The 27,934-nt window shown below is 46.9% G+C and overlaps 2 protein-coding genes across 3 annotated transcripts in view; both read right to left on the bottom strand.

The window, feature by feature from the left end:
• ALKBH6 (alkB homolog 6) overlaps positions 1-27,934 on the bottom strand; it is a 158,667-nt gene that overhangs the window by 24,200 nt on the left and 106,533 nt on the right. The window lies entirely within an intron of this gene.
• Positions 1-27,934, bottom strand: part of CLIP3 (CAP-Gly domain containing linker protein 3) — a 34,013-nt gene that overhangs the window by 5,540 nt on the left and 539 nt on the right. Inside the window, exons 2-11 of one of the 2 annotated variants that reach the window (XM_053401703.1) lie at positions 22,909-23,066; positions 12,393-12,532; positions 10,682-10,775; positions 9,547-9,708; positions 6,664-6,782; positions 5,184-5,420; positions 3,364-3,499; positions 2,003-2,143; positions 1,058-1,192; positions 464-587 (exon numbers count right to left, since the gene is read on the bottom strand). In XM_053401703.1, the coding sequence (XP_053257678.1) occupies positions 464-587; positions 1,058-1,192; positions 2,003-2,143; positions 3,364-3,499; positions 5,184-5,420; positions 6,664-6,782; positions 9,547-9,708; positions 10,682-10,775; positions 12,393-12,532; positions 22,909-23,044 (1,424 nt within the window). In that variant the 5' untranslated portion in view covers positions 23,045-23,066. Of the gene's footprint in view, positions 1-463; positions 588-1,057; positions 1,193-2,002; positions 2,144-3,363; positions 3,500-5,183; positions 5,421-6,663; positions 6,783-9,546; positions 9,709-10,681; positions 10,776-12,392; positions 12,533-22,908; positions 23,070-27,934 lie in introns of both variants that reach the window. The other variant, XM_053401702.1, reaches the window with a different exon arrangement.

The following is a 27,934-nucleotide window of genomic DNA, read 5'->3' as shown; positions in this document are numbered from 1 at the left end:
ACCGACTCTGGGGTTGCAGCGCTCATCTCGCTTTATTGGCCGAGGGAGCCAGCGTACAGCTTCCGGGTCATGTGGCCAGCATGACTAAGCCGCTTCTGGCGAACCAGAGCAGCGCACGGAAACGCCGTTTACCTTCCCACCGGAAGGTACTTGCACTTTGACGTGCTTTCGAACTGCTAGGTGGGCAGGAGCAGGGACTGAGCAACGGGAGCTCACTCCGTCGCGGGGATTCGAACCGCCGATCTTCCGATCAGCAAGTCCTAGGCTCTGTGGTTTAACCCACAGCACCACCCGCGTCCCTTATCCCACAATATATACTGCCTAATTTTCAAGAAAAGACAGCAAATGAATCAGCATTTTATCTACAGAATATGCTCCCCAAATTAGAACAGGATCACTCTTAGCTATGTTAAAAACTATTTTAGCAGCTTGTTAAATCACGCGAAATATAAATCCCACACACCTCTGCACTCTGGAAGGCGGGGCAAAGACTCCATGCTTAGGGGCGCAGGTGAAATAGCGAACTCCAAAGACCGAGCCATCGTGTTTTCCTGTGGGCTTGTCAAGTTCAATGCCAAACCAGTAGCCTGGAGAGAAAGAGAGAGGGAAAGAAAAACATGAAAATTAGTCAGAAATGCAGATTTTTAAATTACTCTTGCTAATTCCAACAGGGACTAGGAATTTGTCTCACAGATTTCAAAGGGGACTCCCTTCCACATTAGTAACGCTGAGGACTACAACCTTAATCTCGCAGAATGCTTTGCAATCGGCGTCCTCGTTTGCACTCTCCTAAAAGAACAACACCTGAGGTAGACCACTGTTACTCCCATTGTCAGAGGGGTGAAACTGAGAGTGATTTGAGGCCACGCAGGGACATCACAGCAGAGGCAGGACTTGAACTCAGAACCCTGAGCTCGGATCAGGACTCCTGGGGTTATTTTTTTCATGCTACCGATCCAAAGTCTGCACGTCGGTCTCAATGCTCTGCCCCACCCCCTAGACAGGATCTTAACCCTCCCATGGAAATGGCTTCCCAGATCACCAGCTCTTGGCTTACCTGGGGCAAAATCTGTCTTCCCGTAGAAACGAATGATGCCTTGCTTCTGACCTGCCACCAGGACGTGATCCCCAATCTCAATCTTCAGTCCTTCACGGTCCAGGCTGCCAACAGATAAGGACTTCTTCCGGAGAGCTGGACAGAGCAGACGGGAGGAGAGAAGCGAGATCTGGATGTTTTAGTTTGCTCCATAACTTATTTATCTTGTTTTATTTATCAAATTTCTATCTCAATTAAAATAAAACGTATTTTAAACCATCCAAAAACATGGTGAACACCTGAAAACAATTGTGGCGGATTCCGACGACATATCCAGGTCTATAATTTTATTATGTCTGTTGTTTGTAAAACTATCTGTATTGAATCAGAGTTGGAAGTGTCAGGAGGTCCTACACACGAGTAGGAAGCCAGCAGAGACACATGCCCAACTGGCATGCTCTCTCCCTCCTGGTCGTTCTTTCAGGAGATTCAAAAGCTTTCTCCAGCCCAAACATCACAGCGACTGATACCAAGAGCCATCAGCACACTTCAGGATCAGCAGAGTACAGGCAGTCAGCGTTCAGACTCAGAAGCGCAGCTTTTTGGCAAAACTACATTTATTTACATATACACACTCGGAGCGTCGCAACTCCGCTCCTTCCTCTTGCTCATCAGACAGCAAAGAGAGAGAATACAAGGACAAACGTCCAGCGTCACGGAAACACAGTAATAAAAACATCCTGTCTCCGTCACTTCCCACAATGTAGAATGAAAACATACACCGTCATGGGATAAACACAATCCCGTGACTGCAACACGGGAAAAGAATCCTAACAGGAAGGGACCACAAGAGTCCTCTAGTCTGACGTCCTGCAATGCAGGAGTCTCAACTAAAGCATCCACGACAGGGAGCCCTCCAACCTCTGTTTAAAAGGAGAGTCCACAATGAAAGGGAGTCCAGCTCACCTTTCTTGTCCTTGTCTTTTTCCTTCCGGCCCTTTGCGGTCATGCGGGAAAAGTCCATGCGGGGGGTTCGTGGGGTGGAGGTCACTGACGAAGGCGTCTGATCGGCAGCTTTGGTGATCTTGGACACAGAAGCAAACACTCCTGGGAAGGAAAACCAGAAGCCCAAAGCTTACATGGCGGGTAAGAACTGTGCAAACAACAACAACAACATTTTATACACTGCCCATCTGGCTGGGTTTCCCCAGCCACTCTGGGCAGCTCCCAACCAAATATTCAAAACACAATACAGCATTAAACATTAAAAACTTCCTTAAGCAGAGCTGCCTTCAGATGTCTTCTAAACGTCAGATAGTTGTTTATTCCTTTGACATCTGGTGGGAGGGCGTTCCACAGGGCGGGCGCCACCACCGAGAAGGCCCTCTGCCTGGTTCCCTGTAACTTGGCTTCTCACAGCGAGGGAACCGCCAGAAGGCCCTCGGAGCTGGACCTCAGTGTCCGGGCAGAACAATGGGGGTGGAGACGCTCCTTCAGGTATACAGGACAGAGGCCATTTAGGGCTTTAAAGGTCAGCACCAACACTTTGAATTGTGCTCAGAAATGTCCAATTAGAACCATTTAGTTTAATCAATTCAAAAAAACTTGGTGATGCCAGCTTTTCAAAATGGCAGTCATTTATGTCAGGAGCTCAGCGTACACTCGAGTAGGACCCTGGCAGAGACACATGCCCGACTGGCACGTTCTCTCCCTCCTGGTCGATCGTTCGGGAGCTTCATAAGCTTTCTTCAGCCTGAACATCACAGCGACCAATGCCACCAGACACCGGCACACTTAGGGATCCGCAGAGTTTGCGCAGCATGCATGACAGACTCTCAGCAACTCAGCATTTTGGCTAATCTACTTTATTTACATATAAGCACCCATGGAGCACTGAAGCATGTCTCCCTCTTCTCTAGCATCAGACAGCAAAGAGAGAGAACAAAGGACAATAGTCCCACTTCGTGGAACACAGTAACACAAACAACCTGTCTCCCTCACTTCCCACGCGGTGGAGTCAAAACATACACCGTCATGAGATAGACAACAATCCCATGACTGCAACCATGGAGCAGGAAATGTAACAATTTATACCTCCAGCGACCCCCTGACACCCCCTTCTTAGCATCCCGCTAGGAAATCCCACTCCCCCAGGGGGCAGTACCACCCACTTTGGGAGCCCCTGGCCTAGAAGGCGTGTTCTGGGGGAAACCCAGGAGTTGCGCTCTTCTATAGCTTTGATATTTGTGTAGTTGACTTGGACGGCTGCTGGATTTGAAGGCAGAGGAGTGCTGGTGTCAAGGGGGCATAACCCCGCTTTAGATTACCGTGTTTCGGAGGGCAGATAAAGTAACGGATTCCTCCCACGCTGCCGTCGTTTTTGCCGTCCGGCTCATCCAGCTCCACGCCCACCCACTGGCCGCTGGCAAATTCTGTCGTGCCGCAGAAACGCAAGGTGCCCAACTGCAGGGAGGCATGGCGAGATTGGGGAAACAAGACGCAACAGAGGACGTCAGCTTATAAAAATGAATTGGACCACTGGCCCATCTAAATTAATATTGTTGGCACAGGCTGGCAGCAGCTTCCCATGCTTTTGAACTGTTGTGGAAATGACATGGGGGGCACATCTGTAAAGTTGTTACAATGTTACAAATATTATGCCTGAATGTATCCCTTTGACTTGACAGCTCTGGGAAGATACCTATAAATTCGTAGAAAATCCATACTTTAACCGACTCTCCTCATTCCAACGCCATTTTGGTCCTTAAAGAAAGGTGAATTTGGGCTCCACCTCCCTCCATGAACCAAGAAGCAGGAAGTCACGTGGGCAGCAGGAACAGGGCATCCCACCATAATTCCCCAAGCGTGAGAGCACATACAGGGCCACCCACCCAGGGAGTGACCAAGGGGGCAACACTAGACATCCGCAGAGGCAGTTGAGCAAGTCAGGTGTTCTGAAAGCCCATTTCCAGACAAGTCCTGAGGGCAAGGAGATGGAAAGAGTTTCATTGTTCTTCCAATGATAGGGAGTTAAGAGGTGTTGGGAAAGATATCTGATAAAGTGACCTAATGTTGAACTTGTGTAACCCTTGTGTAAAGATAAAGGGACCCCTGACCATTAGGTCCAGTTGTGAACGACTCGGGTTGTGGCGCTCATCTTGCTTTACTGGAGCCGCCGTTTGTCTGCAGACAGTTTTTCCGGGTCATGTGGCCAGCATGACTAAGCTGCTTTCTGGCGAACCAGAGCAGCGCACGGAAACGCCATTTACCTTCCCACCAGAGCAATACCTATTGATCTACTTGCACTTTTATGTGCTTTCAAACTGCTAGGTTGGCAGGAGCTGGGATAGAGCAACGGGACTCACCCCGTCATGGGGATTCGAACCGCTGACCTTCTGATTGGCAAGTCCTAGGCTATGTGGTTTAGACCAAGTGCCACCCGCGTCCCTAACCCTTGTGTGCCCCTCCCCATTTGTGACATGCTAGTGATGTAGTGATGATGTATCAATGCTGCTGCTCAAAGTGTATTCTGGGGGAAAGAGGGAAGGTTTAAAAGAGGAGGTCACCCCACCCTCAGGGTTCTTACTCCTGGGGGACCTGTTGCGCAACAATAAAAATCATGGTCTACTGACTGCTCCTTTGCTCCAAATTACTTGGCTGGAACTTCCTTTTTTACTGACCACTTGGATCCGCGGGGGACTTGCACCCCGACGAGCTGGGCTGTTGGGTAGTCTCCCACCCCAGAATTTTTCCTTAACATGAACAGTACAGTCACATCTCATGTTACGTCCGCTTCATGTTACGTTCTTTCAGGTTACTTCCGGGTTTTGGCGCTCGCGCATGCGCAGAAGCACAAAATGACGTCACGCGCATGAGCAGAAGCGGCAAATCGCAACCCGTGCGTGTGCAGACACGCCACTGCGGGGTGCGCTCTTTTCGTGTTGCGAACGGACCTCGGAACGGATCCTGTTCGCAACCAGAGGTCCCACTGTGTTGAATTAGTGGGTCAACCCTGAGAAGGACTAGCATTGGACACAACCCATTAGATGTCAGCACCGTGGGCTTTTCAAGTCCAGTCCTACCCAAGAGACACTGGTGATGGGGGTCCCAAACCCACCTGCCATGATGAGGGACACCTTGGCCTTACCTTCAGCCCGTCCACCATGACTCGGTCGCCGAGCTTGAGGCCGAGGGAGATGAGCATGAGGTTGCCCGGGATGTTGTCGTAGTTGGGCAGGGTGACCTTGGGGAGGTTGCAGCTCAAGGGCACCGCGTCCAGCAGCAGCTGCTTCAGCTCCTTGGCGATCATGGCCGCCTCGGCTTTGTCCAAGGTCATGTCCATGGGGTCTGGGACCACGTCGGACGGCGCCTGGCCTTTGCTGTTCTGTTGGGAGAGAGCATTGCGCAGGGAGGTCATTGCGCTGGAGGAGACACCATGGGGGTCCCTGGGGGGTGGAATCCTCCACCCCCCATGAACCATAACCCCCAGACTACCAGATCTCAGTGAAAAGGGAGAGGAATCTTCTAGCATTTGCAGAACATGAGATGGGAGGCAAAATGTACAGGCACTGTTCTTATATTTGTGCCTGTGTTAAAGACTAGATTGCTCCTCCAGACTTTCAGTGTTGCGCTCTCTCTCTCTCACTCACCCCCCCCAACATTCCTCAAATGAAAATAGGGACACTTCTCATTCTCTTCCTTTCACCAAAAGGACCCTCCTCAATCCCCCATTTTGTGCCCCTCCCACAGAGCATTTCCTATCAGCCGTCCAGAGTGGCTGGGGAAACCCAGCCAGATGGGTGGGTGATGATAATAATAATAATAATAATAATAATAATAATAATAATAGTATCAGAAGAAAAGGAAGTGCCACCAGCACTACAGCAACTCTGTGTCCAGGGCAGCTGTCTACCAGCTCCATCTGGTACGCAGGATGAGACCCTCCCTGCCCACGGACTGTCTCACCAGAGTGGTGCATGCTCTGGTTATCTCCCGCTTGGACTACTGCAATGCGCTCTACATGGGGCTACCTTTGAAGGTGACCCGGAAACTATAACTAATCCAGAACGCGGCAGCTAGACTGGTGACTGGGAGCGGCCGCCGAGACCATATAACACCGGTCCTGAAAGATCTACATTGGCTCCCAGTACTTTTCCAAACACAATTCAAAGTGTTGGTGTTGACCTTTAAAGCCGTCAACGGCCTCAGTCCAGTGGACCTGAAGGAGCGTTTCCACCCCCATCATTCAGCCCGGACACTGAGGTCCAGCTCCGAGGGCCTTCTGGCGTTCCCTCATTGCAAGAAGCAAAGCTACAGGGAACCAGGCAGAGGGCCCTCTGGGTAGTGGCGCCTGCCCTGTGGAAAGCCCTCCCCATCAGATGTCAAGGAAATAAACAACTATCTGGCTTTTAGAAGACATCTGAAGGCAGCCCTGTTTAGGAAAGTTTTTAATATTTCATGTTTTATCACTATCACTATTATTATTATTATTATTATTATTATTATTATTATTCTGTTGGGAGCTGCCCAGAGTGGCTGGGGAAACCCAGCCAGATGGGCGGGGTATAAATAATAATTTATCATCATCATCATCAATACGTTTATCCAGCACAGCTCCCCTTTCTTACCCTGACAGCTGGGTTGGCACCATGTTCCAGGAGACATTTCACGGCCCCAAGGCACAGGTTGGAAGCAGCAATGTGGAGGGCTGTTCCGTGGTTGAAGTCGCTACACGTCGAGTTCAGAACTGAAGGGGGAAGGAATATACAGGTCGCGCAGGTATTAAAACCAACTTGCCACTGTTAGCATTTCACACTTACTCGCAGCGATGAGCCAAACCATGGTTTAGTGAGAATGGGCAAGCGTGCAGGCAACCAGAGAGTAAACTGAGCCTGCTCCATCCCTCCTCCAGTTCTCCTTTCACCATGTTACCCAGAGCTAAGCCATGGTCCGCCTTAGTCACCTTCAAACCAAACAAACCACGAGCGGCAAAGCAGAAACAACTTTGGTTGCAACTCATGGTTTGTTGGGCGTGACAAACCATAACTTAGCTCCAAGTAGCCTGGCAGCAGGGAGCCTGGGAGAAGGGTGAAATAATCACTGTTGTTTGGCTTAGTATTATGTGCAAACCAGGCCGGAGCATGTGAGGCTCTTTATGGAACAAGGTCAAAGGAAGTGAAGGCCATGGGGAGCTACAGAAATTCCAGAAGGGTTGGTCTTACAGCAAAAATGAGTTTTGTGTCACCTTAAAGACTAACCAGCAATGACAAGCCTAGACAGCATCTTAAAAAGCAGAGACATCACCTTGCCAACAAAGGTCCGTATAGTTAAAGCTCTGGTTTTCCCAGTAGTGATGTATGGAAGTGAGAGCTGGACCATAAAGAAGGCTGATCGCCGAAGAATTGATGCTTTTGAATTATAGTGCTGGAGGAGACTCTTGAGAGTCCCATGGACTGCAAGAAGATCAAACCTCTCCATTCTGAAGGAAATCAGCCCTGAGTGCTCATGGAAGGACAGATCCTGAAGCTGAGGCTCCAAGACTTTGGACACGTCATGAGAAGAGAAGACTCCCTGGAAAAGACCCTGATGTTGGGAAAGATGGAGGGCGCAAGGAGAAGGGGACGGCAGAGGACGAGATGGTGGGACACTGTTCTCGAAGCTACCAGCATGAGTTTGACCAAACTGCGGGAGGCAGTGGAAGACCGGAGTGCCTGGCGTGCTCTGGTCCAGGGGGTCACAAAGAGTCGGACACGACTAAACGACTAAACAACAAAAGACTAACCAATTTATTTTGGCGTCAGCTTTCATGAACTACAACCTGCTTCATCAGATGCCTGAAGCGAATTATTTGTCTTTGCAGTCTGTTCCCCCAGCTTTGTGCTGCTGCCCCTGAAGACTCTTCAGAAACTACAACTGGCTCTGAACATTGCAAATGAATCACAAACTTGAGTGGGTCCTTATCTGAAAAATTCTTCTCCGACTTCCGATTAGTTCCCACCTGGGTCCAACTGAAGGTTTGGGACCCTGTGCTCTCTCGATTAAACACTGCCAGGATCCAGCATACACTGGCTGTCTCCTCTACATGGCAAAACCAATCTCCCACATCCAAGCTGGCAACTACATTTTTGCAAACATTTTGAATCCTTGGCCATGCAGCTGGCTGAGATTCGCAAGCTTCTTCCTTATTACTGCTTTACAGTCAATGGGATACACTCCAGATCGTGGAATCATAGAATTGTAGGATTGGAAGGGGTCCTCAAGGGTCATCTAGTCCACCCCCTGCAATGCTGTGGACTACAACTCCCATCATCCCTGATCACAGACCACACTGGCAAGGGCTGAACTCTCCTGCTTTACAGTATTTCAGAGCTGAGTCTGCCCATTAAAAACACTTTATAATAATAATAATAATAATAATAATAATAATAATAATAATAATAAAAGGAACGCAACAAATATTGGTGAATGGCTGGGAGTTCCTTACACAGAGCTGCGATTCTTGGTGAAGAAGGTTGCCTAGGAGTGCCAACCCTCAGGAGATGAAGAGGAGCTGACTGGTTTCTGTTGTTTTTTGCAGCTGCTGCTGTAATGCTCAATATTATCAGTCAGAACTTCTTAGGAAGGAAGCAGGGAATTAATCCGAGCCAAGACCTCTGCCTGAGTGCCCTGAATGCTCACTGGAAGGACAGATCCTGAAGCTGAGGCTCCAATACTTTGGCCACCTCATGAGAAGAGAAGACTCCCTGGAAAAGACCCTGATGTTGGGAAAGATGGAGGGCGCAAGGAGAAGGGGACGACGGAGGATGAGATGGTTGGACAGTGTTCTCGAAGAGACCAGCATGAGTCTGACCAAACTGCGGGAGGCAGTGGAAGACAGGAGGGCCTGGCGTGCTCTGGTCCAGGGGGTCACGAAGAGGCAGACACAACTAAACAACTAAACAACAACAACCACACCTCTGGCACTTTTGCAAACTTCTCCTTACAGAGAACTACTCATTATTTACTTTGTGGATTTTTTACACCAATTGCGAGGCAAAAAACCAAAAAAAACTCCAAGCCGTTTCTAAAGCGAACAGAACAATAAAATGATAGGCAAAAACAATTCAAAGCCTTCAAAGAATAAAGACAGGCGATAAACTAAAAAGCGATTAAAATGCACACCAACATTATGTGTTATCTGGGCAGGCTCACCTAAACAAAGTTTTGTGTTTTTTTTAGCAGGTGATGAAAAGAATATAGCGAAGGAGCCTGCCTGGTGTCAATCGGCAGGGAGTTCCAAAGGGCAGGTCTTACAAATGCAGAAGGGGTATTATGTGACGCCGGTAATGGTGCCAGCTCTGCAGATCAGAGCAGTTGATGGGGCATATAAGGGGTAAGGTGATCTCACAGGTAAACTGGCCCCAAGTTATTAAGGGCTTTGTGTTGCCAAGGTGAGCTCTGAGGTGAGACGCAGGAGATACAGGAAGTCCCGCCCTCTTCTGGACAGGCCCCGCCCCTCCTTCCAAACCTACCTTTTGGCTTGGAGGCCTTCAGAAGGATGCGGATGAGTTCCGGGACGTCAAAGTAAGCCGCGTAGTGCAGGGCGTTCATGTTGGTCCAGCGGCTGCGCAGGGTCACATCCGCACCCAAAGCCAAGAGCTGGTTGGAGAGGCGCACAGCAGCGGCTGGGTCACCTGGGAAGGAGGACAACAGCGATAAACTGGGTTACCCAACAGGCAGACTGAGCACAAGTTTGGGCACCAGCAGAGCAGGAGCACAAAAAATAATACATTTATTCAAAAAAGAGTTTGACACTTGCTACTTAAATAAAAGTTTGGAAGTAGTCATTTAATTTCAGAATACATGTACCATATTTTTTGCTCTATAAGACTCACTTTTTCCCTCCTAAAAAGTAAGGGGAGATGTGTATGCGTCTTACGGAGTGAATGCATGCTGCGCAGCTATCCCAGAAGCCCGAACAGCAAGAGGGATTGCTGCTTTCGCTGCGCAGCGATCGCTCTTGCTGTTCTGGCTTCTGAGATTCAGAATATTTTTTTTCTTGTTTTCCTCCTCCAAAAACTAGGTGCGTCTTGTTGTCTGGTGCGTCTTATAGAGCGAAAAATACGGGTACGCTTTGTCTCATTTGGGGGGTGTCTTTTTATGGTTTAGCATTGTTTTTATTTTGAATTATGAATCTGGGGGGCCTCTAAAAGTCTAAATCCGGCCCTGGATAAACCCAAAGCTTCTGTGATGTCAGAGGCAGCTCAGCCAATCACCACCAGAGAATTCTTCATCCATATGTTCAAACTCCTTAGTGTAGTGATGGCCAAACTTGACCTTCCAGCTGTTTTGGGACTACAACTCCCATCATCCCTAGCTAACAGGACCAGTGGTCAGGGATGATGGGAATTGTAGTCCCAAAACAGCTGGAGGGCCGAGTTTGGCCATCACTGCCTTAGTGTGTTGTAGTGCAGATATTGCCGTGAATGCAAAACTGACTAAAACCCACAGGCGGTCTCAGGGAGTCAAATTTTAAAAGCAGGTTGGAAGACCAGACGGGAGCGTGGCTTCTCCTGAGAGAGCTGGCAGGGCTCTGAGGCCCAGGAGAGACACCCAGGGGGGCGCACCAAGAATAGAGTGTAATCCCCCCCCCACTGGCTTCCTTACCAACACCATGAGCACCAGCCTTGCAGGCGTAATGCAGCAGCGTCATGTCTGTCAGCCCATCGCGGTCGTTGACGTGGCAGCCTCGCTTCAAGATCTGCGGAATGCAAGTCACCAAGAAGGGTGTCAGTCAGAGGTGTAAACGGATCCATCTCCCTTGCACCATGTGATGGCCTGGGACTCAGACTCGGAACCAGAGGAGTCTCAGTCCGCACTGGATCCTTTGCCTCAGGCATCATCTGAACCAAGTCTGGGGCCTGATCCTGAAGAGTCCCAGTCTGTACAGGTGCCCCTGCAGCAAACCCCAGCTGGGCCCAGTCAGGGGCTCCAGATGCGGGGATGACCTCATTGCCTCCAGCTGGGCCATCACTTACAGCTGCTCCACTACCGGTTTGGTCGGGGAGGCTGAGGCGGCCCCTGAGTCTAGTAACCCACCAACGTCTCCTGAGCTGCAGAGACTGAGGTCTGAGAGAAGGAGAGACCTGAGTACTCGCAGGAGGAGTGCTCGCCTTTGGGCGAAACAGGGAGGTGAGTCACCGGGGGATCAGGACCGGCCGTTACCCCATCAGAGATAAAAGGCTGTTGGACCCCGCCCTGGGTTGCGGGAACAACACTGCTGTTTGCCAGAACCTGCCTGTGATCCTGTGCCTGGCCTTGCCTGGTTTCCTGCCTCGTGTCCTGCCTTGGCCCTGTAGGACTGACTCCTAACGGAACCTTTGGACTCTGGACCGGTCCTGGACTGCATTTCATGGGTGACCCCCGGGCCCAGCACACACCACCCACATCAGTTGATCTGCTGAGCACGCAAGGCTGGGCGTGGCCAAGGATGAGTTTAAGCTAGAAAGGGCATCAGAGGTCATCAAGCGCAACCCACCCCCTGCCAGCAACAAGAACCCCCACCTAAATCTGCAGCTGATCTGCAAGCGCATCTAAAAGTGGGGCAGAGCATCTTTTCCAGCCTGAAAGCCACATTCCCTGAGAGATGACTTTCCTGGGGTCGTGTGCCCGGGATCGGATGGGTGAGGGCAGAAGCAAAGGGTATGTGGCTAGAGGCAAGAGTTGGGCCGAGGAGTGGATCTGATGCTTAACTTTGTACAGGAAGCTGTACTCCAGCCACACAAAAGCCAGAGGCTTCTACATCTCCTTTCGGCCAAGGGAGAAGCATTCTCACAGTTCAAAGATCCATTCCATCCAGTCGAAAGCCTTATCGGAGGGCTTGTCGCAGGGTCTGTGAAGGATGTGGCCAGGGGAGAGAAGGACAGGGGGCAGGTGGTCTCAGGAGGGTCTCATAGGCCAAATGGCAAAGACAGGGAGGCCATATTTGGCCCCTGAGGCTCCCCACCTGTGATGTAAAAAAACCTCCGCTCTCTTACACACATTCCCCAATTATATAGCACCTATTGCACATTATATTATGAGGAATGGGTGGCGGGGTCTTCATGCTGCTCCTTTTCTGCTAACTGACTGTGGCTGGGAGCTCTGGGCCTCCCCCTCCCTTCACCTCTTAGCTCCCAGCTACAGGCCTGGAGGAGAGGGGCGTGCCAGCGTTTGCGGAAACTACCCTACCCACACAATGGGGCCATTTTAGTGGTGGTCCCATGGTTGTGGAATACGCTCCCTAGCAAGGAGCAGCACAGCAGGGCACACCCAGGTTCCAACGCCCCCCTCCTCCCCCCCTCAGCCCACGATCCCCCAAGAGACGCCCATCACTCGCCTCACTGCCGATGATATCGATCTTGTGCTGCACTTGGGGAACCCACTGGCGGATGATGGCAAACAACTCTGGGACGGTGGTGATGGGGTCGTAGAGGATTTCTTGACACGCCGGGTCGTTTGGGTCGAAGAAAGTGAAAGCTGCAGAGGACGGGAGGGTGAAATGGCGGAAGGCCCGAGAAAATGAAAAACAAAAGTGGCTTTTCGAAAGATCGCCTCACCCTTACAGACCCAACCAGATGTGCCTCGAGGTCCCTTTCAACACTACAATTCTATGAACTCCACTTGCTGGAAACTGCAGGAGGGGAAAAGCTCTAGTGCTCAGATTGTGCTTGCGGGATTCCCATATGGGTATCTGCAGGCATAGGCAAACTCCGGCCCTCCAGATGTTTTTGGCCTACAACTCCCATGATCCCTAGCTAGCAGGACCAGTGGTCAGGGATGATGGGAATTGTAGTCTCAAAACATCTGGAGGGCCGAGGTTGAGGAAGCCTGTTCTAGTTCCTCCACTTTCATACTTTCTTAAGCCAATTTTTTTTTTACTAAATAACCACATTATATTCACTACTAAGCTTCTGGAGAATTAAAGAGCCCATAATCTGCTCTTTCAAATCTTTCCTAAGCTTGTACTGTAAGCATAATCATAGAGGTGTGTATTTCACAAATAAAACCATTGCCACGTTACCCTGTCTCTCCTCCCACTCAAAAAATGAGACACTGATCTCAGGTTTTTAGTAACTAAAAGTTGTGCCTCTCTCCCTCTCACCTTCTCTCAGACAAAAAAGAAAAAGGAAAAAAAAGTTTCTTATTTATGCACAGTCAATTTATGGGAAGAGCAGCCTGCAAGGAGAGATTCTGTATATCACGACATCCAGTGACTCATCGCTTCTGCTTGTATTCCTGAGTCACCACCAAAGCAATATTATTTTAGAAACAGGTCATCTGCCAGCTTGGCTCTCTCTGCCAACGTCAGCCCAGTCCAGCTCCTTATTATGCACATACAGTATTGAAAGACTTTGGGTATTCATTGGGCTTGGAGCCAGGGGGAGCCAACCGCGTATCGATCTTATTGCAAGTTTATCAATTTTGCACAGTCGTCTTAAGGCGATGTACAATCAAAGCTGCAAAAAGCAGTTAAAACACCAAAAAAAGAGAAATCTGGGGTGAAAGGATCTGGGAGGCTTTGACCGTGATAGGAAGGAAACAGGACGGGAGGTTATTATATGTGGTGGCAATGCAAAATTATTTAAAAGGCCTGGGAGAAGATATACAAAGATTGGAAAAGAATGTGGAAAATGAATGTTGTTAAAAAAACTGAAGTTATGACACTGAGATGTACAGACTTTGATGGACTTATTGAACGAAAGACTTTGTTCCCGTACCCAAGAGGCCAAGACCAGCCCGTCCTTATAGAAGCAAGAAGCCCCCGCCAAAGATTGTTAAAATAAACTATTGAACTATGCGGGACAAATTATTTAATTTGTAACCCAAGAAAGAAAGGACTCAACATTTTCTTTTCTTATTTTCTTTTTCATCTTAGGGGATAAACGGCTGCATATTTTTCATAAGCTTTGTGTATGGATTCTGAAATACGCTCAGAGTCGAGTAGTAATTTCGGTGTTATGTACTAAGCTTGGACCCTGGAACAGATTCTCCTCACATTAGGAAAACGTCTACATGTCACTTGTAATAAGATGAAGAAGATTTCAAATCGAAACAGAAAGAATATAAGGTTTTAAGAACGTGCGTGGAAAAAGTATTCAGTAATGAAACCAAGAGGGGGAGGGGAGGGAAGTCAATCAAAACTATGGTTTAAAAAAATTATTGTAGATGTTTTTGTTTGTTTTAATTGGAAAGTGAATAAATAGTTATGTGAAAAAACAACCCCAAAAATGCCAAGACATTTAAAAAACATAAACTAAAACTAAACTAAAACAATCCAAAATGGCCAAGACCCATTGACTACTGCAATGCGCCCTACATGGGGCTACCTTTGAAGGTGACCCGGAAACTGCAATTAATCCAGAATGCGGCAGCTAGAATGGGGACTGGGAGTTGCCGCCGGGACCACATAACACTGGTTCTGAGAGATCTGCATTGGCTCCCAGGACGTTTCTGAGCACAATTTAAAGTGTTGGTGCTGACCTTTAAATCCCTAAACGGCCTCAAAGGCCCAGTATCCCTGAAGGAGCATCTCCACCCCCATCGTTCAGCCCAGACACTGAGGTCCAGCTTTGAGGGCCTTCTGGCCCTTCCCTCACTGCGAGAAGTGAGGTTACAGGGAACCAGGCAGAGGGCCTTCTCGGTGGTGGCGCCCGCCCTGTGGAACTCCCTCCCACCAGATGTCAAAGAGAAAAATAAGTACCAAATTTTTAGAAGACATCTGAAGGCAGCCCTATTTAGGGAAGATTTTAATGTGTGATGTTTTAATATATTTTTAATCTTTTGTTGGTCGCCACCCAGAGTGGCTGGGGAAACTCAGCCAGGTGGGCAGGGTATAAATAATAAATTACAGTATTATAATACCTCGACAGGAATGCTATATCACAGAACAGGGGCAGCTAAATTAAAAGCCCCCCTCCGCGTTATGGCAGAGCGGGCTTCTGAGATATTGGCTGGGGCTGATGGGAATCAGTAGCCCACAATTATCTGGAGGGGCTTGGCTGTATGATAAACCAACTATAAATTCAACCTGCCGGGACGTTCCTTTGTGCTAAGCTCACTGCAGAAGAGCAGGTCCAATTTCCATCAAGGCCCTTCTTGACCAGATGAATGCACTGCAGTCTATTAATCACCTGGCCTTTTGCTGATTAACCAATTCAATTTAATCAGCACACTATTCCCAAACTCGATAAAGCCGTTTCCTCAAAGGGAACTCTTCCTTCAGTCCTGGAGCACAGGATAATTTACGGTTTAATCAACAAACACTATGATACACAGTGTTAGAAAACAAGGCCTCATATATATGTGTGTGTGTATATCTATATTTCCTAGGACAATAACACCTCAGAACCAAACAATTTAAATACAAACTCCCCAAAACTGTGAAGCTGATTTGCAGCCCCATTGATTAAAATATGCCTTCCCTGATTACATATGGATTCTGTCCCTTAATCAAACTGAAGATTTAGTTGGTTGCGGTTGCAGCCCTAACCATATCTGTAGGGACTGACTGCTAGTGACCCGCTGGGCCAAATCCACAGTATTAATGCAAATAAAGTCCTAAATTGCTGAGAGCCAAAGATTGCCTTCTTAATACCCGCAGCAGGTGAGGCCTTGGCGGTGGTGGTGCCGTTGGGACTCTCCTGGTTGCCGCTGCCCCATGACAGGGGCTTTTCAGTGGTGGCTCCCTGGTTGTGGCATGCCCTCCCTAGCAAGGTGTGTCTGTCTCTGTCGCTAAATTTATATACCTCCATCCAAGGATCACAGGTGTGCGGTATAAAAACGTAACAAAATAACAAACGAAACCATAACACACAAACACAGTTTAAAAGGCCAGAGGTTGTTTAAGGCCTGGGAGAAGATCAGTGATTTCACCTGGCACCTAACAGGAGTGTTTTCTATAGGAGAGCACCCCACGAATGGGGAGCCACCACAAAAAAGGCCCTGTTCTCATGTTTCTGCGCTTCAGACCTCCAGAAGAAAGACCTCAGATTACGATCACAGGGTTGGGACTGGTTCATATGGGGGAGACATATTGGGGGGAGACTATAGGATAGCTGCATATTGGAGGGGTGGCTAACACCCCAGAGGACAGGATCACACTTCAAAACGACCTTGACAGATTAGAGAACTGGGCCAAAACAAACAAGATGAACTTTAACAGGGAGAAATGTAAAGTATTGCACTTGGGCAAAAAAAATGAGAGGCACAAATACAAGATGGGTGACACCTGGCTTGAGAGCAGTACATGTGAAAAGGATCTAGGAGTCTTGGTTGACCACAAACTTGACATGAGCCAACAGTGTGACGCGGCAGCTAAAAAAGCCAATGCAATTCTGGGCTGCATCAATAGGAGTATAGCATCTAGATCAAGGGAAGTAATAGTGCCACTGTATTCTGCTCTGGTCAGACCTCACCTGGAGTACTGTGTCCAGTTCTGGGCACCACAGTTCAAGAAGGACACTGACAAGCTGGAACGTGTCCAGAGGAGGGCAACCAAAATGGTCAAAGGCCTGGAAACGATGCCTTATGAGGAACGGCTAAGGGAGCTGGGCATGTTTAGCCTGGAGAAGAGGAGGCTAAGGGGTGATATGATAGCCATGTTCAAATATAGAAAAGGATGTCACATAGAGGAGGGAGAAAGGTTGTTTTCTGCTGCTCCAGAGAAGCGGACACGGAGCAATGGTTCCAAACTACAAGAAAGAAGATTCCACCTAAACATTAGGAAGAACTTCCTGACAGTAAGAGCTGTTCGACAGTGGAATTTGCTGCCAAGGAGTGTGGTGGAGTCTCCTTCTTTGGAGGTCTTTAAGCAGAGGCTTGACAACCATATGTCAGGAGTGCTGTGATGGTGTTTCCTGCTTGGCAGGGGGTTGGACTCGATGGCCCTTGTGGTCTCTTCCAACTCTAGGATTCTATGATTCTATGAGTCCTTGAGGTGTTGCGGTCCTGAGCTGTTTAAGGCTTTATAGATCAAAACCAGCACTGTTAATGGGGCCTGGAAATTAATTGGCAGCCCCTGCAGTCAGGCTAGGATCGGTGTAATATGTTCAGACCTTCTTGCCCCGGTGAGCAAACTGCCCACCAATTTCTGCACCCGCTGAAGTTTCTGAACCGTCTTCAGAGGCAGCCCCACGTATAATATGCTGCACTAATCTATCCTAGATGTTACCAGAGCATAAACGACAGAAGTTCAGCTATCCCTGTCCAGAATGGGGCTGAAGCTGATGGAAGGCACTCTGTCATTATGAACTCAAAAACATTCCTGTTTATTCAGGCATTTTGGGGGCTGAAGAATTCTGCTCCTGGCAGCCCTGGCAGGATGAAATAATGTTTTAAACAACGTTTTCCAGCTGTAATTGCTTTTAGATGTTTTCCACTGTAATTGCATTTACCGTGTTTTAACTGTTTAGTTTTTGCATTTGAGGCGCTTGTCACCCTGGGCTCCTTTGGGATGATGTAAATTCAACCCATCGATCAACCAGGACGATACGGGTGGCTAAGGGGGTCAGCGAGGGCTTTGCATGGGCGTGATGTATTGCGAGGGACCTGCCCAGGGCCAGATTTCGGTTTGATGAGGCCCTAAGCCACTGATGAGGCCCTTTATATGTCCAGCTGTCCTTTGTCCACAACAAATTGGCGCTATTTTTGTGTTGAATAGATGCTAGATGGTCATTTATGGACCTAATAGGTATCTCAAGCCATTTGCCCCTGTTGCCGTTCAACCAGTCCATGCAGAATATAGGCACCCTATATATAGAAAGGAGCAAAGCAGGGAAATTTTAGGGAGCAGGCGAGCAGGCGGGGCCCATGACTTACAGAGTAGTGCATGCTCTGGTTATCTCCCGCTTGGACTACTGCCATGTGCTCTACATGGGGCTACCTTTGGAGGTGACCCAGAAACTACAACTAATCCAGAATGCGGCAGCCAGACTGATGATTGAGAGCGGCCGCTGAGGCCACATAACACCCATCTTGAAAGACCTACATTGGCTCCCAGTGTGTTTCTGAGCACAATTCAAAGTGTTGGTGCTGACCTTGAAAGCCCTAAACGGCCTCAAAGGCCCAGTAGACCTGAAGGAGCGTCTCCACCCCCATCGTTCTGCCTGGACACTGAGGTCCAGCACCAAGGGCCTTCTGGTGGTTCCCTCACTGCGAGAAGCCAAGTTACAGGGAACCAGAGGGCCTTTTCGGTGGTGGCGCCTGCCCTGTAGAACGCTCTCCCACCAGGTGTCAAAGAGATAAACAACTAGCTGACATTTAGAGGACATCTGAAGGCAGCCCTGTTCAGGGAAGTTTTTAATGTGTGACATTTTAATGTAATTTTAATCTTTGTTGGAAGCCACCCAGAGTGGCTGGAGAAGCCCAACCGGATGGGTGGGGTACAAATAAAAAAATTATTATTATTATTATTATTATTATTATTATTATTATTGTTGTTGTTGTTGTTGTTGTTGTTGTTGTTGTTGTTGTTATTATTACATCCTAGGAGCCAACACAACACAAAACACTATTGCTGTACGTAGGTTTTATTTTATTGGTTTTTTATCTTATATTTTAGAAATGTACATTTTCCTTTAATTTTCCTTTAATTTTTGGGGGGCCCCCAAGAGAGTGGGGCCTCTAGCTTGTTTAGCTTATACGTAAATCCGGCGCTGGACCTGCCTCTGTGTCACATTTGAAGCGGCTGTTGTTCTCGTCCCTTGCAGTCAAGAGGAAAGCCACAATGGCCCTTGCCGTCTCCAGGGCAACCTCCCAAAAGCCTCCACAACTGCTCCCTTGTCTCTGCTGGACCGAAGGAGCCCTCGATCGTGCCCAGGGCTTCCAATTCCTTTTCTCCTCTCCCTCGCCCCAGACCTCCTCAACTCGCTCGTTTTTATGGCTTTTCTCCACGGGCAGCGCCAAAAACGCAATACAAAAAAAGCCTGTCTTGAGCTGAGGTCTGGCAGGCATCAGAGGGATCAGGCCAAACTGCGCACCCCACAACCGTTGCGTATTTGTATCTGGCCGTCCCCAAATGCTTGAATTATTTGCTTCTCACCGGGGTTCGGCCTCAGAACCCGCCACACACACACCTGCCCCAAGCACATGCCATGATGATCCTTGCCAACACGCCAGGGCTGGTTTTAGGGTCCAGCGTTCCAGGAAACCACTTGGGGGCCACCCTCCCATCTAGAACCAGACAAACAGCTGATTTTTGCAGCTTAGACCCCGAACTCCATACAGGAACAACAGATTATTGCTTTTAATTTGTGGGGGACAGGGCCAGATTGAGGTTTGATGAGGCCCTCAGCTCCTGAAGGTAATGGAGCCCTTGATATGTCCAGCTGTCCTGTGTCCACAACAAATTGACGCTGTTTTTTGTGTTGAATAGATGCTAGATGGTCATTGATGGACCTCATAGGTATCTCAAGCCATTTGCACATGTGGCCACACACACACACACACACACACATTTAACGGTTTACAACTGTACATAAAACCACAAAATAAAAACCATGGAAAAGTTAAAATCAGAAATCCACTAAGTATTATGGAAAGTTGTCGTCTTAATTGCCTCCATGGGGGTGGCAGAATAGGAAAGTTTCCAGCAGACGTTTAAAAGGCATTTACAGAAGGTGCCTGATTCTAGTGGCAGAGAGTTCCACAGGACTGGGCGGGTGACACTAAAGGCTCAGTTCCTTATGGTTGTCAAATGAGCCTCACCAGCTCAGGGAATGGCCAGTGATTCTCCTTCAGATGATCTCAGTGACTGAACTGGGATAGAAAGGGGTTCAGGACGTTCCCTGCGATATCCTGGATCCATGTTGTTCAGGGCTTTGTAAATTAATACAAGGACTTTGAACTTGGTTTTGTGGGCAGCCACTATGGGGCCAGATGGAGGTTTGATGAGGCCCTGAGCTACTGAAAGTAATGGAGCCCTTTCTATGTCCAGCTGTCTTGTGTCCACAACAAATTGACGCTGTTTTTTGTGTTGAATAGATGCTAGATGGTAATTGATGGACCTAAGAGGTATCTCTAGCCATTTGCACATGTTGTCCTGCAACCAGTCCATGCAGAATGTGGGCAACCTATATATAGAAAGGAGCAAACCAGGGATATTTTGGGGAGCAGGCGGGGCCCAGGACTTACACCATAAGAGCTGACACAACACAAAACACGGTTGCTGTATGTAGGTTTTATTTTATTTGCTTTTTTTTTATTTGCTCCACAGCGACCTGGAAGTAACGGAACATGTTACTTCCGGGTTTCGCCACTCGCGCATGTGCAGACAGTCAAAATGATGTCATGCGCATGCGCAGAAGCGGCGAATCGCGACCCATAGATACAGGTTGTGTTCGCTTCAGGATGTGAACGGGGCTCCGGAACAGATCCCATTCGCATCCAGAGGTACCACTGTATTTTGGAAATGTACATCCAGTTTTTCCCCCTTTAATTTTTTTTGGGGGCCCCAAAGAGAGTGGGGCCCTACACTAGAGTTTGTTTAGCTTATACGTAAATCCGGCACTGGTGGGGAAATTTCTGCTTATTAAGCACCTGTGCCCACTTGGCTATTTTTGCTTTTAACAAGAAGAGGGAGAGTGTTTGGATGAAAAGAGTTTTGGGGATGCTGTGTACAGATACGTTTATTTCCGCTCACGTCCTGGAATGTTCTGGAGCTGTTCATGGAACCTTCCAGACTTTCCCAAATTAAGTTCCTTAAATACGCGCTTAAACTTTACTTCTTCTATGTTTTTTGACTTACTATAAATTTTATTTTATATTAACATTATCCTACTTACAGTCTCAGTCAAGACCTGCCAATGGACTGATCTTTTGACCGTGTTCTTTTACATATATATCCCACTCTCTAATAAATTTTTCACCTGTAACGGCTCTTAACCTTGCTCCTAATCTCACCAGTTTGGCATACTTTCTTATCCTGTTTTGCCAATCTAATTTAGATGGGATATCCTCTCCCTTCCAGCCTTTTGCGGTTAGAATTCTGGCAGCAACTGTAACATACATAAAGACTCTCCTGAACTTTTTTGGGGATTTCATTACCCATAATTCCTAGCAGGAAGGCTTCAGGGTTTTTTTAGGGAAGGAGCATTTGAACATTTTTTTGCCTGTTTCTCTCATGTTGCAGATAAACACGTGGTTGGCGGGACTGCGTATATTCTATGATAAATAAAAGCCTAGAATTTTGCACATTAGGAGCAACCTGAATAAACAATCTCTTTGTTTTCTCCTGCTTTGTTTTGCACTTGGTTTCCTTTTAACCAATTTTTAGCAGGCAAGCAAACAAAAATTGTAACCAGGGGCCCGCACTTTCGAACTTGACAAGGATGGTTAAAAAATAATAATATCCTGATAAATCTTTTTCCTGCCCACCCCCCATCTCAACAGGTTGCGCCACAGTGTCCTGGGGACCTTCCAGACAACCCGTTCGATCAGCATTTACCCTGATTTATTTTCAGAGAGATTAGATGCCGTTGGCCATTTCGTGAACATTCATTTTCGATTTGTTGGCAAGGAGGTTAATATGACTTTGCATTGAAGTGAGTGCTATCCCTCGCTTTCCTTATCACACACAAAAAGAGCCTGGTCTCTGGGAGAAAGAAGGATTGTATTTCTGCTTATTTTATTCCATCCATGACGATTATTGTGATTTATTATTTATACAATATGATGAGGGGAAGGAAAAACTTGCGCCTCCGTAATCTCTGCTCTCATTTCTTTCTTTTTTTAAAAGCAATTTTTAACCCTTGCAGATTCAAAGAGAGGGATTAAAAAGCAGGGATGGGATGCCTGTGAACTCCCACCAGCTCCATGCAACATGGCCAACTGTCACGCATAATGTAAAGAAAAAAACCCCTGGAAGTATATTTCCAAAATAAAAGATAAAAAACAAATAAAATAAAACCTACATACAGCAACCGTGTTTTGTGTTGTGTAGGCTCCTAGGATGCAAGTCACAGCCCCGCCTGCTAGCCTGCTCCCTAAAATATCACCACTTTGCTCATTTCTATACATAGGGTGCCGGCATTCTGCTAGTTATCACTATTAGTTGTTGTTGTTTAGTCGTTTAGTGGTGTCCGACTCTTCGTGACCCCCTGGACCAGAGCACGCCAGGCACTCCTGTCTTCCACTGCCTCCCGCAGTTTGGTCAGACTCATGTTTGTAGCTTCGAGAACACTATTAGTAGTTTGCATCATATATTTACACCTCTTATTATTTCATGTTCTAGCAAGTTTCTAGAGACTAGATTATGAGTCTTTGTAAACTGTGTTTCTAAAGGAACTTTTGTTCTTGCCAAATGCAAATGTGTTTGCATTATTAAGTTTGTTATGAATCAAAAATAATTTTAAGTTAGAGCTTAATAATTATTCCACTATTAATCTACTTCTTCCTCACTGTATTTCACTATTAATAGACTTCTTCTTAGCTTCCAGTAGCACCTTAAAGACCAACTAAGTTAGTTCTTGGTATGAGCTTTCGTGTGCATGCACACTTCTTCAGATACACTAGATTACTATCAATTACTTTGATAAAATACATCTTTTGTGATGTGCAAATGGCTTTGGATATCTATTAGGTCCATCAATTACCATATAGCATATATTCAACACCAAAAACAGCGGCAATTTGTTGTGGACAAAGGACAGCTGGACATAGAAAGGGCCCCATTACCTTCAGGAGCTCAGGGCCGCATCAAACCTCAATCTGGCCCTGATCCCATGCAACCACTTAATTTGTGACCCGTTGACTGCCCAGCTCCTGCCTTATCAAAATATGCACAGATTTTGTGGATCTTTCCAACTTTGGAACGATGGAACTCAAGGCAAAGGATGGACTTCAAGGAAGAGACTCACCATAATCTTTGGGGAGTGGGGCTGGGGCAGAAGGGTGGACCATTGCTTTCTTCCTCCGCTCCAAGACAGGGCTCTGGAATTCCAGCGGCTGGTGGTCCTCCTCCGAAGGGAGGTCCGTCGAGTCGTCTTTGGTCATGGCTCCTGGAAGATTTTTCCCTCTGTTAAAGAGGAGAATCAGGGGAGAATAGGAATGGAGCTGAAAAGCAGAATGTGAAACTTCCAGATATACGGACTTATCTTAGGCCAACCTTGAGATCTTCACGCTGTGCAAACTTGGCCTTCAGATAGTCGTAGAGAATATTTAAAACTTAGAATAGCTTTGGAAGTGGATATAGGCTGTAGGGTTAGAAGCAGAAAATAGTGTATTTTAAAATAGTATCATTTGTAAGTAATAAAATGTGAAGATTTTTATGGTTAAAGTAAGCATGGTGAAAAAATGGTTAGAAATTATGATATATGTAACTGCTAAAGATGAGGTAAGATGAAAATCAGATTTGGGGGGACTTGGAGAAGCTCACCTAACAATGTTTAGAAAAATAAGGATATGACAAGAATTTGTTCGTATTGTTTCCTGTTTGTGTTCTTTATTTGTGTTATAAAATGAATAAAAATTTTGAAATAAATTAATAAATAAATAGTCGTAGAGAATGGGGTTGTGGGTTTGAGTCCCACCCTGGGTAAAAGACTCCTGCCTTGCAGGGGGTTGGAATGGATGACCTTTGGGGTCCCCTCCACCTCCACAGTTATTCTGTTGATTCTATGAAAAGCATTATCAGGCAGACACCTTCAGGAAAGGGTGCGAGCATTGCTTTTTTACTGGGGGTACGCGGGGGTACGCATACCCCTAAACATTTTGTGAATCTACGTTTGGCCTCATTGAGAGGCAGTATTTCAATATGAGTAGGAAAATGAGAGTACCCCCTAAATATTTTTTTGGGGGGGAAAGCACTGGTTGCAAGTAATTATTATTATTAATAATAATAATAATAATAATAATAATAATAATAATAAATTTTATTTGTACCCCGCTGCCCCTGGCCAGAGCTGGGCTCAGGGCAGCTAACAGCAATAAAATTACAGTAAAATCATAATAGGGGGAAAAACCCACCAATTTAAAATACAGGTTAAAATGAAATTTAAAAAGCAGCCTCATTTTAAAAGTAGTTCATAGATCAAAACTATAAGGGGAGGGAAACATAAGGGTCAGACTGAGTCCAAACCAAACCAAAGGCCAGGCGGAACAGCTCCGTCTTGCAGGCCCTGCAGAAAGACGTCAAGTCCCGCAGGGCCCTGGTCTCTTGGGACAGAGCGTTCCACCAAGGTGGGGCCAGTACTGAAAAGGCCCTGGCCCTAGTTGAAACCAATCTAGCCACCTTGCAACTTGGGACCTCCAAAATGTTGTCATTTGTGGACCTTAAGGTCTTCCGCGGGGCATACCATTTATTTAGCAGTGCGGCGACAGATAGGACCTGTGAGCCATTCCAGATTTGAGATGATAAAGAACAGGAGAGAGGCCTGCCCCATAACCCCTGCACTGTCGCAGCAAAACAGCACCGCAAACACTATTTTGATCCAGAACTATAAAAAGTCCCGCGGGAGCTTCAAGTCTTTTGTGGCGTAAGCTTTCACAGGCTGAACCCATCAGGTGCACGGTGGGGTTTATCCCGCAAAAGCTTGTGCCACAATAGAGCGGACAGTAACAGATTAATGCGGCTATACCTCTGAAATTCATTGTATGCTTCGGAACACTGTGCTGGAAGACTCAACCCTATCTGCCTGCGGACTGCCTCACCAGAGTGGTGCATGCTCTGGTTATCTCCTGCTTGGACTACTGCAATGCGTTCTACGTGGGGCTCCCTTTGAAGGTGACACGGAAACTACAACTAATCCAGAATGCGGCAGCTGGACTGGGGACTGGGAGCGGCCGCCGAGACCATATAACACCAGTCTTGAAAGACCTACATTGGCTCCCAGTACGTTTCCGAGCACAATTCAAAGTGTTGGTGTTGACCTTTAAAGCCCTAAACGGCCTCGGTCCAGTATATCTGAAGGAGCGTCTCCTCCCCCATCATTCTGCCCGGACGCTGAGGTCCAGCGCTGAGGGCCTTCTGGTGGTTCCCTCATTGCGAGAAGCAAAGCTACAGGGAACCAGGCAGAGGGCCTTCTCGGTGGTGGCGCCCGCCCTGTGGAACGCCCTTCCACCAAAGAGAAAAACAACTACCTGACATTTAGAAGACATCTGAAGGCAGCCCTGTTCAGGGAAGTTTTTAATATGTGACATTTTAGTGTATTTTTCATCTTTGTTGGAAGCCGCCCAGAGTGGCTGGGGAAACCCAGCCAGATGGGCGGGGTACAAATAATATATTATTATTATTATTATTATTATTATTATTATTATTATTATTATTATTACCCATTACTATGATGGTCATATCGAGGCTCTAAGCACATCTTCAATCCAATCATTAAAGGGAGACACAAACTTGCTACACATGAGCAAGTTGTGTACAAACATAGACTTGCCATGGACAAATTTAATGATATTTGGAATTGATTTTTATATATACAGTATATTACAGTATATTGCAGTATATTACAGTATGTATAGATAGATATAGATATAGATATAGATGATATAGATATAGATATAGATATAGATATAGATATAGATATAGATATAGATATGGAATTGATTTTTATAAATACCATATTAGATTAAGGTCTGGTTAACTACAATAACAATCCCCCCCCTTTTTATGTTCTGTACACAATATCTTTTTTCTGTTATGTTTTCTTCCATGGGTACTATTTCTTCTTTTTTGTGTCTTATCTTACTCTGTGCACTTGTACTTTTGTATTTTTTATTTTTCAATAAATAATATTTTTTGAAAAAAATCAGGCTCTACGCAGGCTCTTGTCTTCTTAACAACTGAAGATTTTGTAAAATTCATGTTCCTCTTCCTTCAAAAGGCACATTGGTGTTATTGATGTTAATCAGGATAACGATGATGTGCTCAAAATCTGTTTCAGGTGCTTAGTCACAATTTAGTCTAAGCACTTTTAAAACACATTCGGAGCGCGTTATTTGCCTCAAAGAATTCTGGGCACTGTAGTTTAACCCCCACAGAGTTAAAGCGCCTAGCAAGCCTTAAAGAACTACAGTGCCCAGAATTCTTTGAGGGAAAGGTTATTTGAATGTGCTTTAAAGTTATAGCATGTACACAGCCTAAGACTGGCCAGATTTTCAGTTTAAGGGGCTGCTTGATTTGGCAGCTCTCAACTAGAGATATAAAACTGCGTCCCCAAATACTGACGTACAAACGTAATATCACATCCTATTACAGCACAGCTTTCAGGAGATACCGCGATCTCTGGTTCCATATGGAGTGCCCAATGGGCACTTTGAAATCCCTAAAATTGACTGCTCTCTTGCAAAACTGCTATTCCCAAGCCTCCTTTGGAACATTAAAAAAACCACAACTCATATCCAGAGGTAGAAATATGAGCAAGTCTTCCTTTCTGAGCACAAAGAGCTGTCGGGAAGGATCAATGGACGGCGTAGGAAAGAACGTCAATCATTTTTCGGCACATCCAGATGGGGGCTTGATATTGCAAACAGATCGTTCAGATATCACAGATGCTTCTTTGGCAACAGGTTTTGTTTTAACTTATCAAGTATTCCCCAGAAAGGGTAAATCCTGATTAAATTTGTGTGGGCCGGTGGGGGGGGGGGAGGTTATGGGCTGGCATTTAGATGCCAAGGATGCTGTGCAGACTCTGCAAAATTGTCCACATATGAGGAGCATCCATCCCACAATAAACACATGCCCAGAAGCACCCTTTATTTGCCAAGGATTTATTTTTTTAAAAAAATCCCTCTCTTTAAGGGTTTATAGAGGAAGTTTGGCTGCATGTGGCTTGTGTGTCTTCCTGGGTTTCACAGATTAAAACAGAGACATGTTTGTGTACTGGTGATTCTCAATCAACTCCCCTTCCATATTTATTTATTTGTTTGATTTAATGATTACCTATATACCTTTCCTTCAAGGAGCTCACAGTACCTACATACACGGTCCTTCTCCTCCCCATTTTATCCTCACACAACCCCCCTGTGAGGTAGGATAGGCTGAGACACAGTATGCGGCCCAAGGATCAGACTTTGTGGCTTAACAAGGATTCGAATCCAGGCCTCCCAGTTCCTCGTCTGAAACTCTAACCATTACACAACGCTTCCCCACACCCAGCTGGCCTGGTTTTCTTCATTTACTATGCAAGAGACCCGGCCCCATGCCAAAGCAAAATATACAACTAAGCTCAAAGAAACTGTTTAAAATAGCATCCTGAGAATGTGTTGGGACAGTGTTTAGCTGCAGCATGGTTGTATAATTGATTGTGCAACACACTTCCTGGGGAGTAAGCCCTGCTGGAGACAGCGGAGCCTACTTCTGAGTAAGCATTCAAGGGATTAACTAGGAACACTGCCTTTTATTTCTCCATCTAGCTAGAACCTGCGGCCTTCAGAGGCTGTCAAAGATATTCAGGGATGGTTCGCCCGTCTTGACAGGCAGTCCTAGGGGGTGGGGACAGAAGGGAAATGGCCGTGTTGTTTTTAGGCAAGCAAATATCTGGAAGGAAAGGGGATGCCAGGAGGCGGCCTAGAAAGCCGCTGGGGGGAGAAAGGGTGGCAAACACAGGAGGGAAATGGGGTGCTTTGGGGGGGGACCCCAATGGAAGGTGCTGTTTACAAGGAGTGGAAGATGGGTGTGAGCGAGGCAGAGGGCAGACCAGAGGGATTATGGGGGATATGGCAATATGTCAGTTGCAGATGCCCGTCGAATAGTGGTAGTCATAATAATAATAGTAATAAATAATAATAATAATAGGGTGTGGCCTCTACCCCATGTGATGGAAACGGGTGTGATTCTGGAGCCACAAATAGGTGTGTTGTGTGTTGTGGAGAAGGGCAGGGTGCTGGAATACAGAGGGTGGGGTGTCAGGATGGGGTCTACAGCGCTGGATGCGACCC

Source organism: Podarcis raffonei, chromosome 8 (genome assembly GCF_027172205.1).
Source record: "Podarcis raffonei isolate rPodRaf1 chromosome 8, rPodRaf1.pri, whole genome shotgun sequence".
NCBI lineage: Eukaryota > Metazoa > Chordata > Lepidosauria > Squamata > Lacertidae > Podarcis > Podarcis raffonei.
Note: the sequence above shows the minus strand (reverse complement) of the source record. Positions and strands in the feature narration are given on the sequence as shown.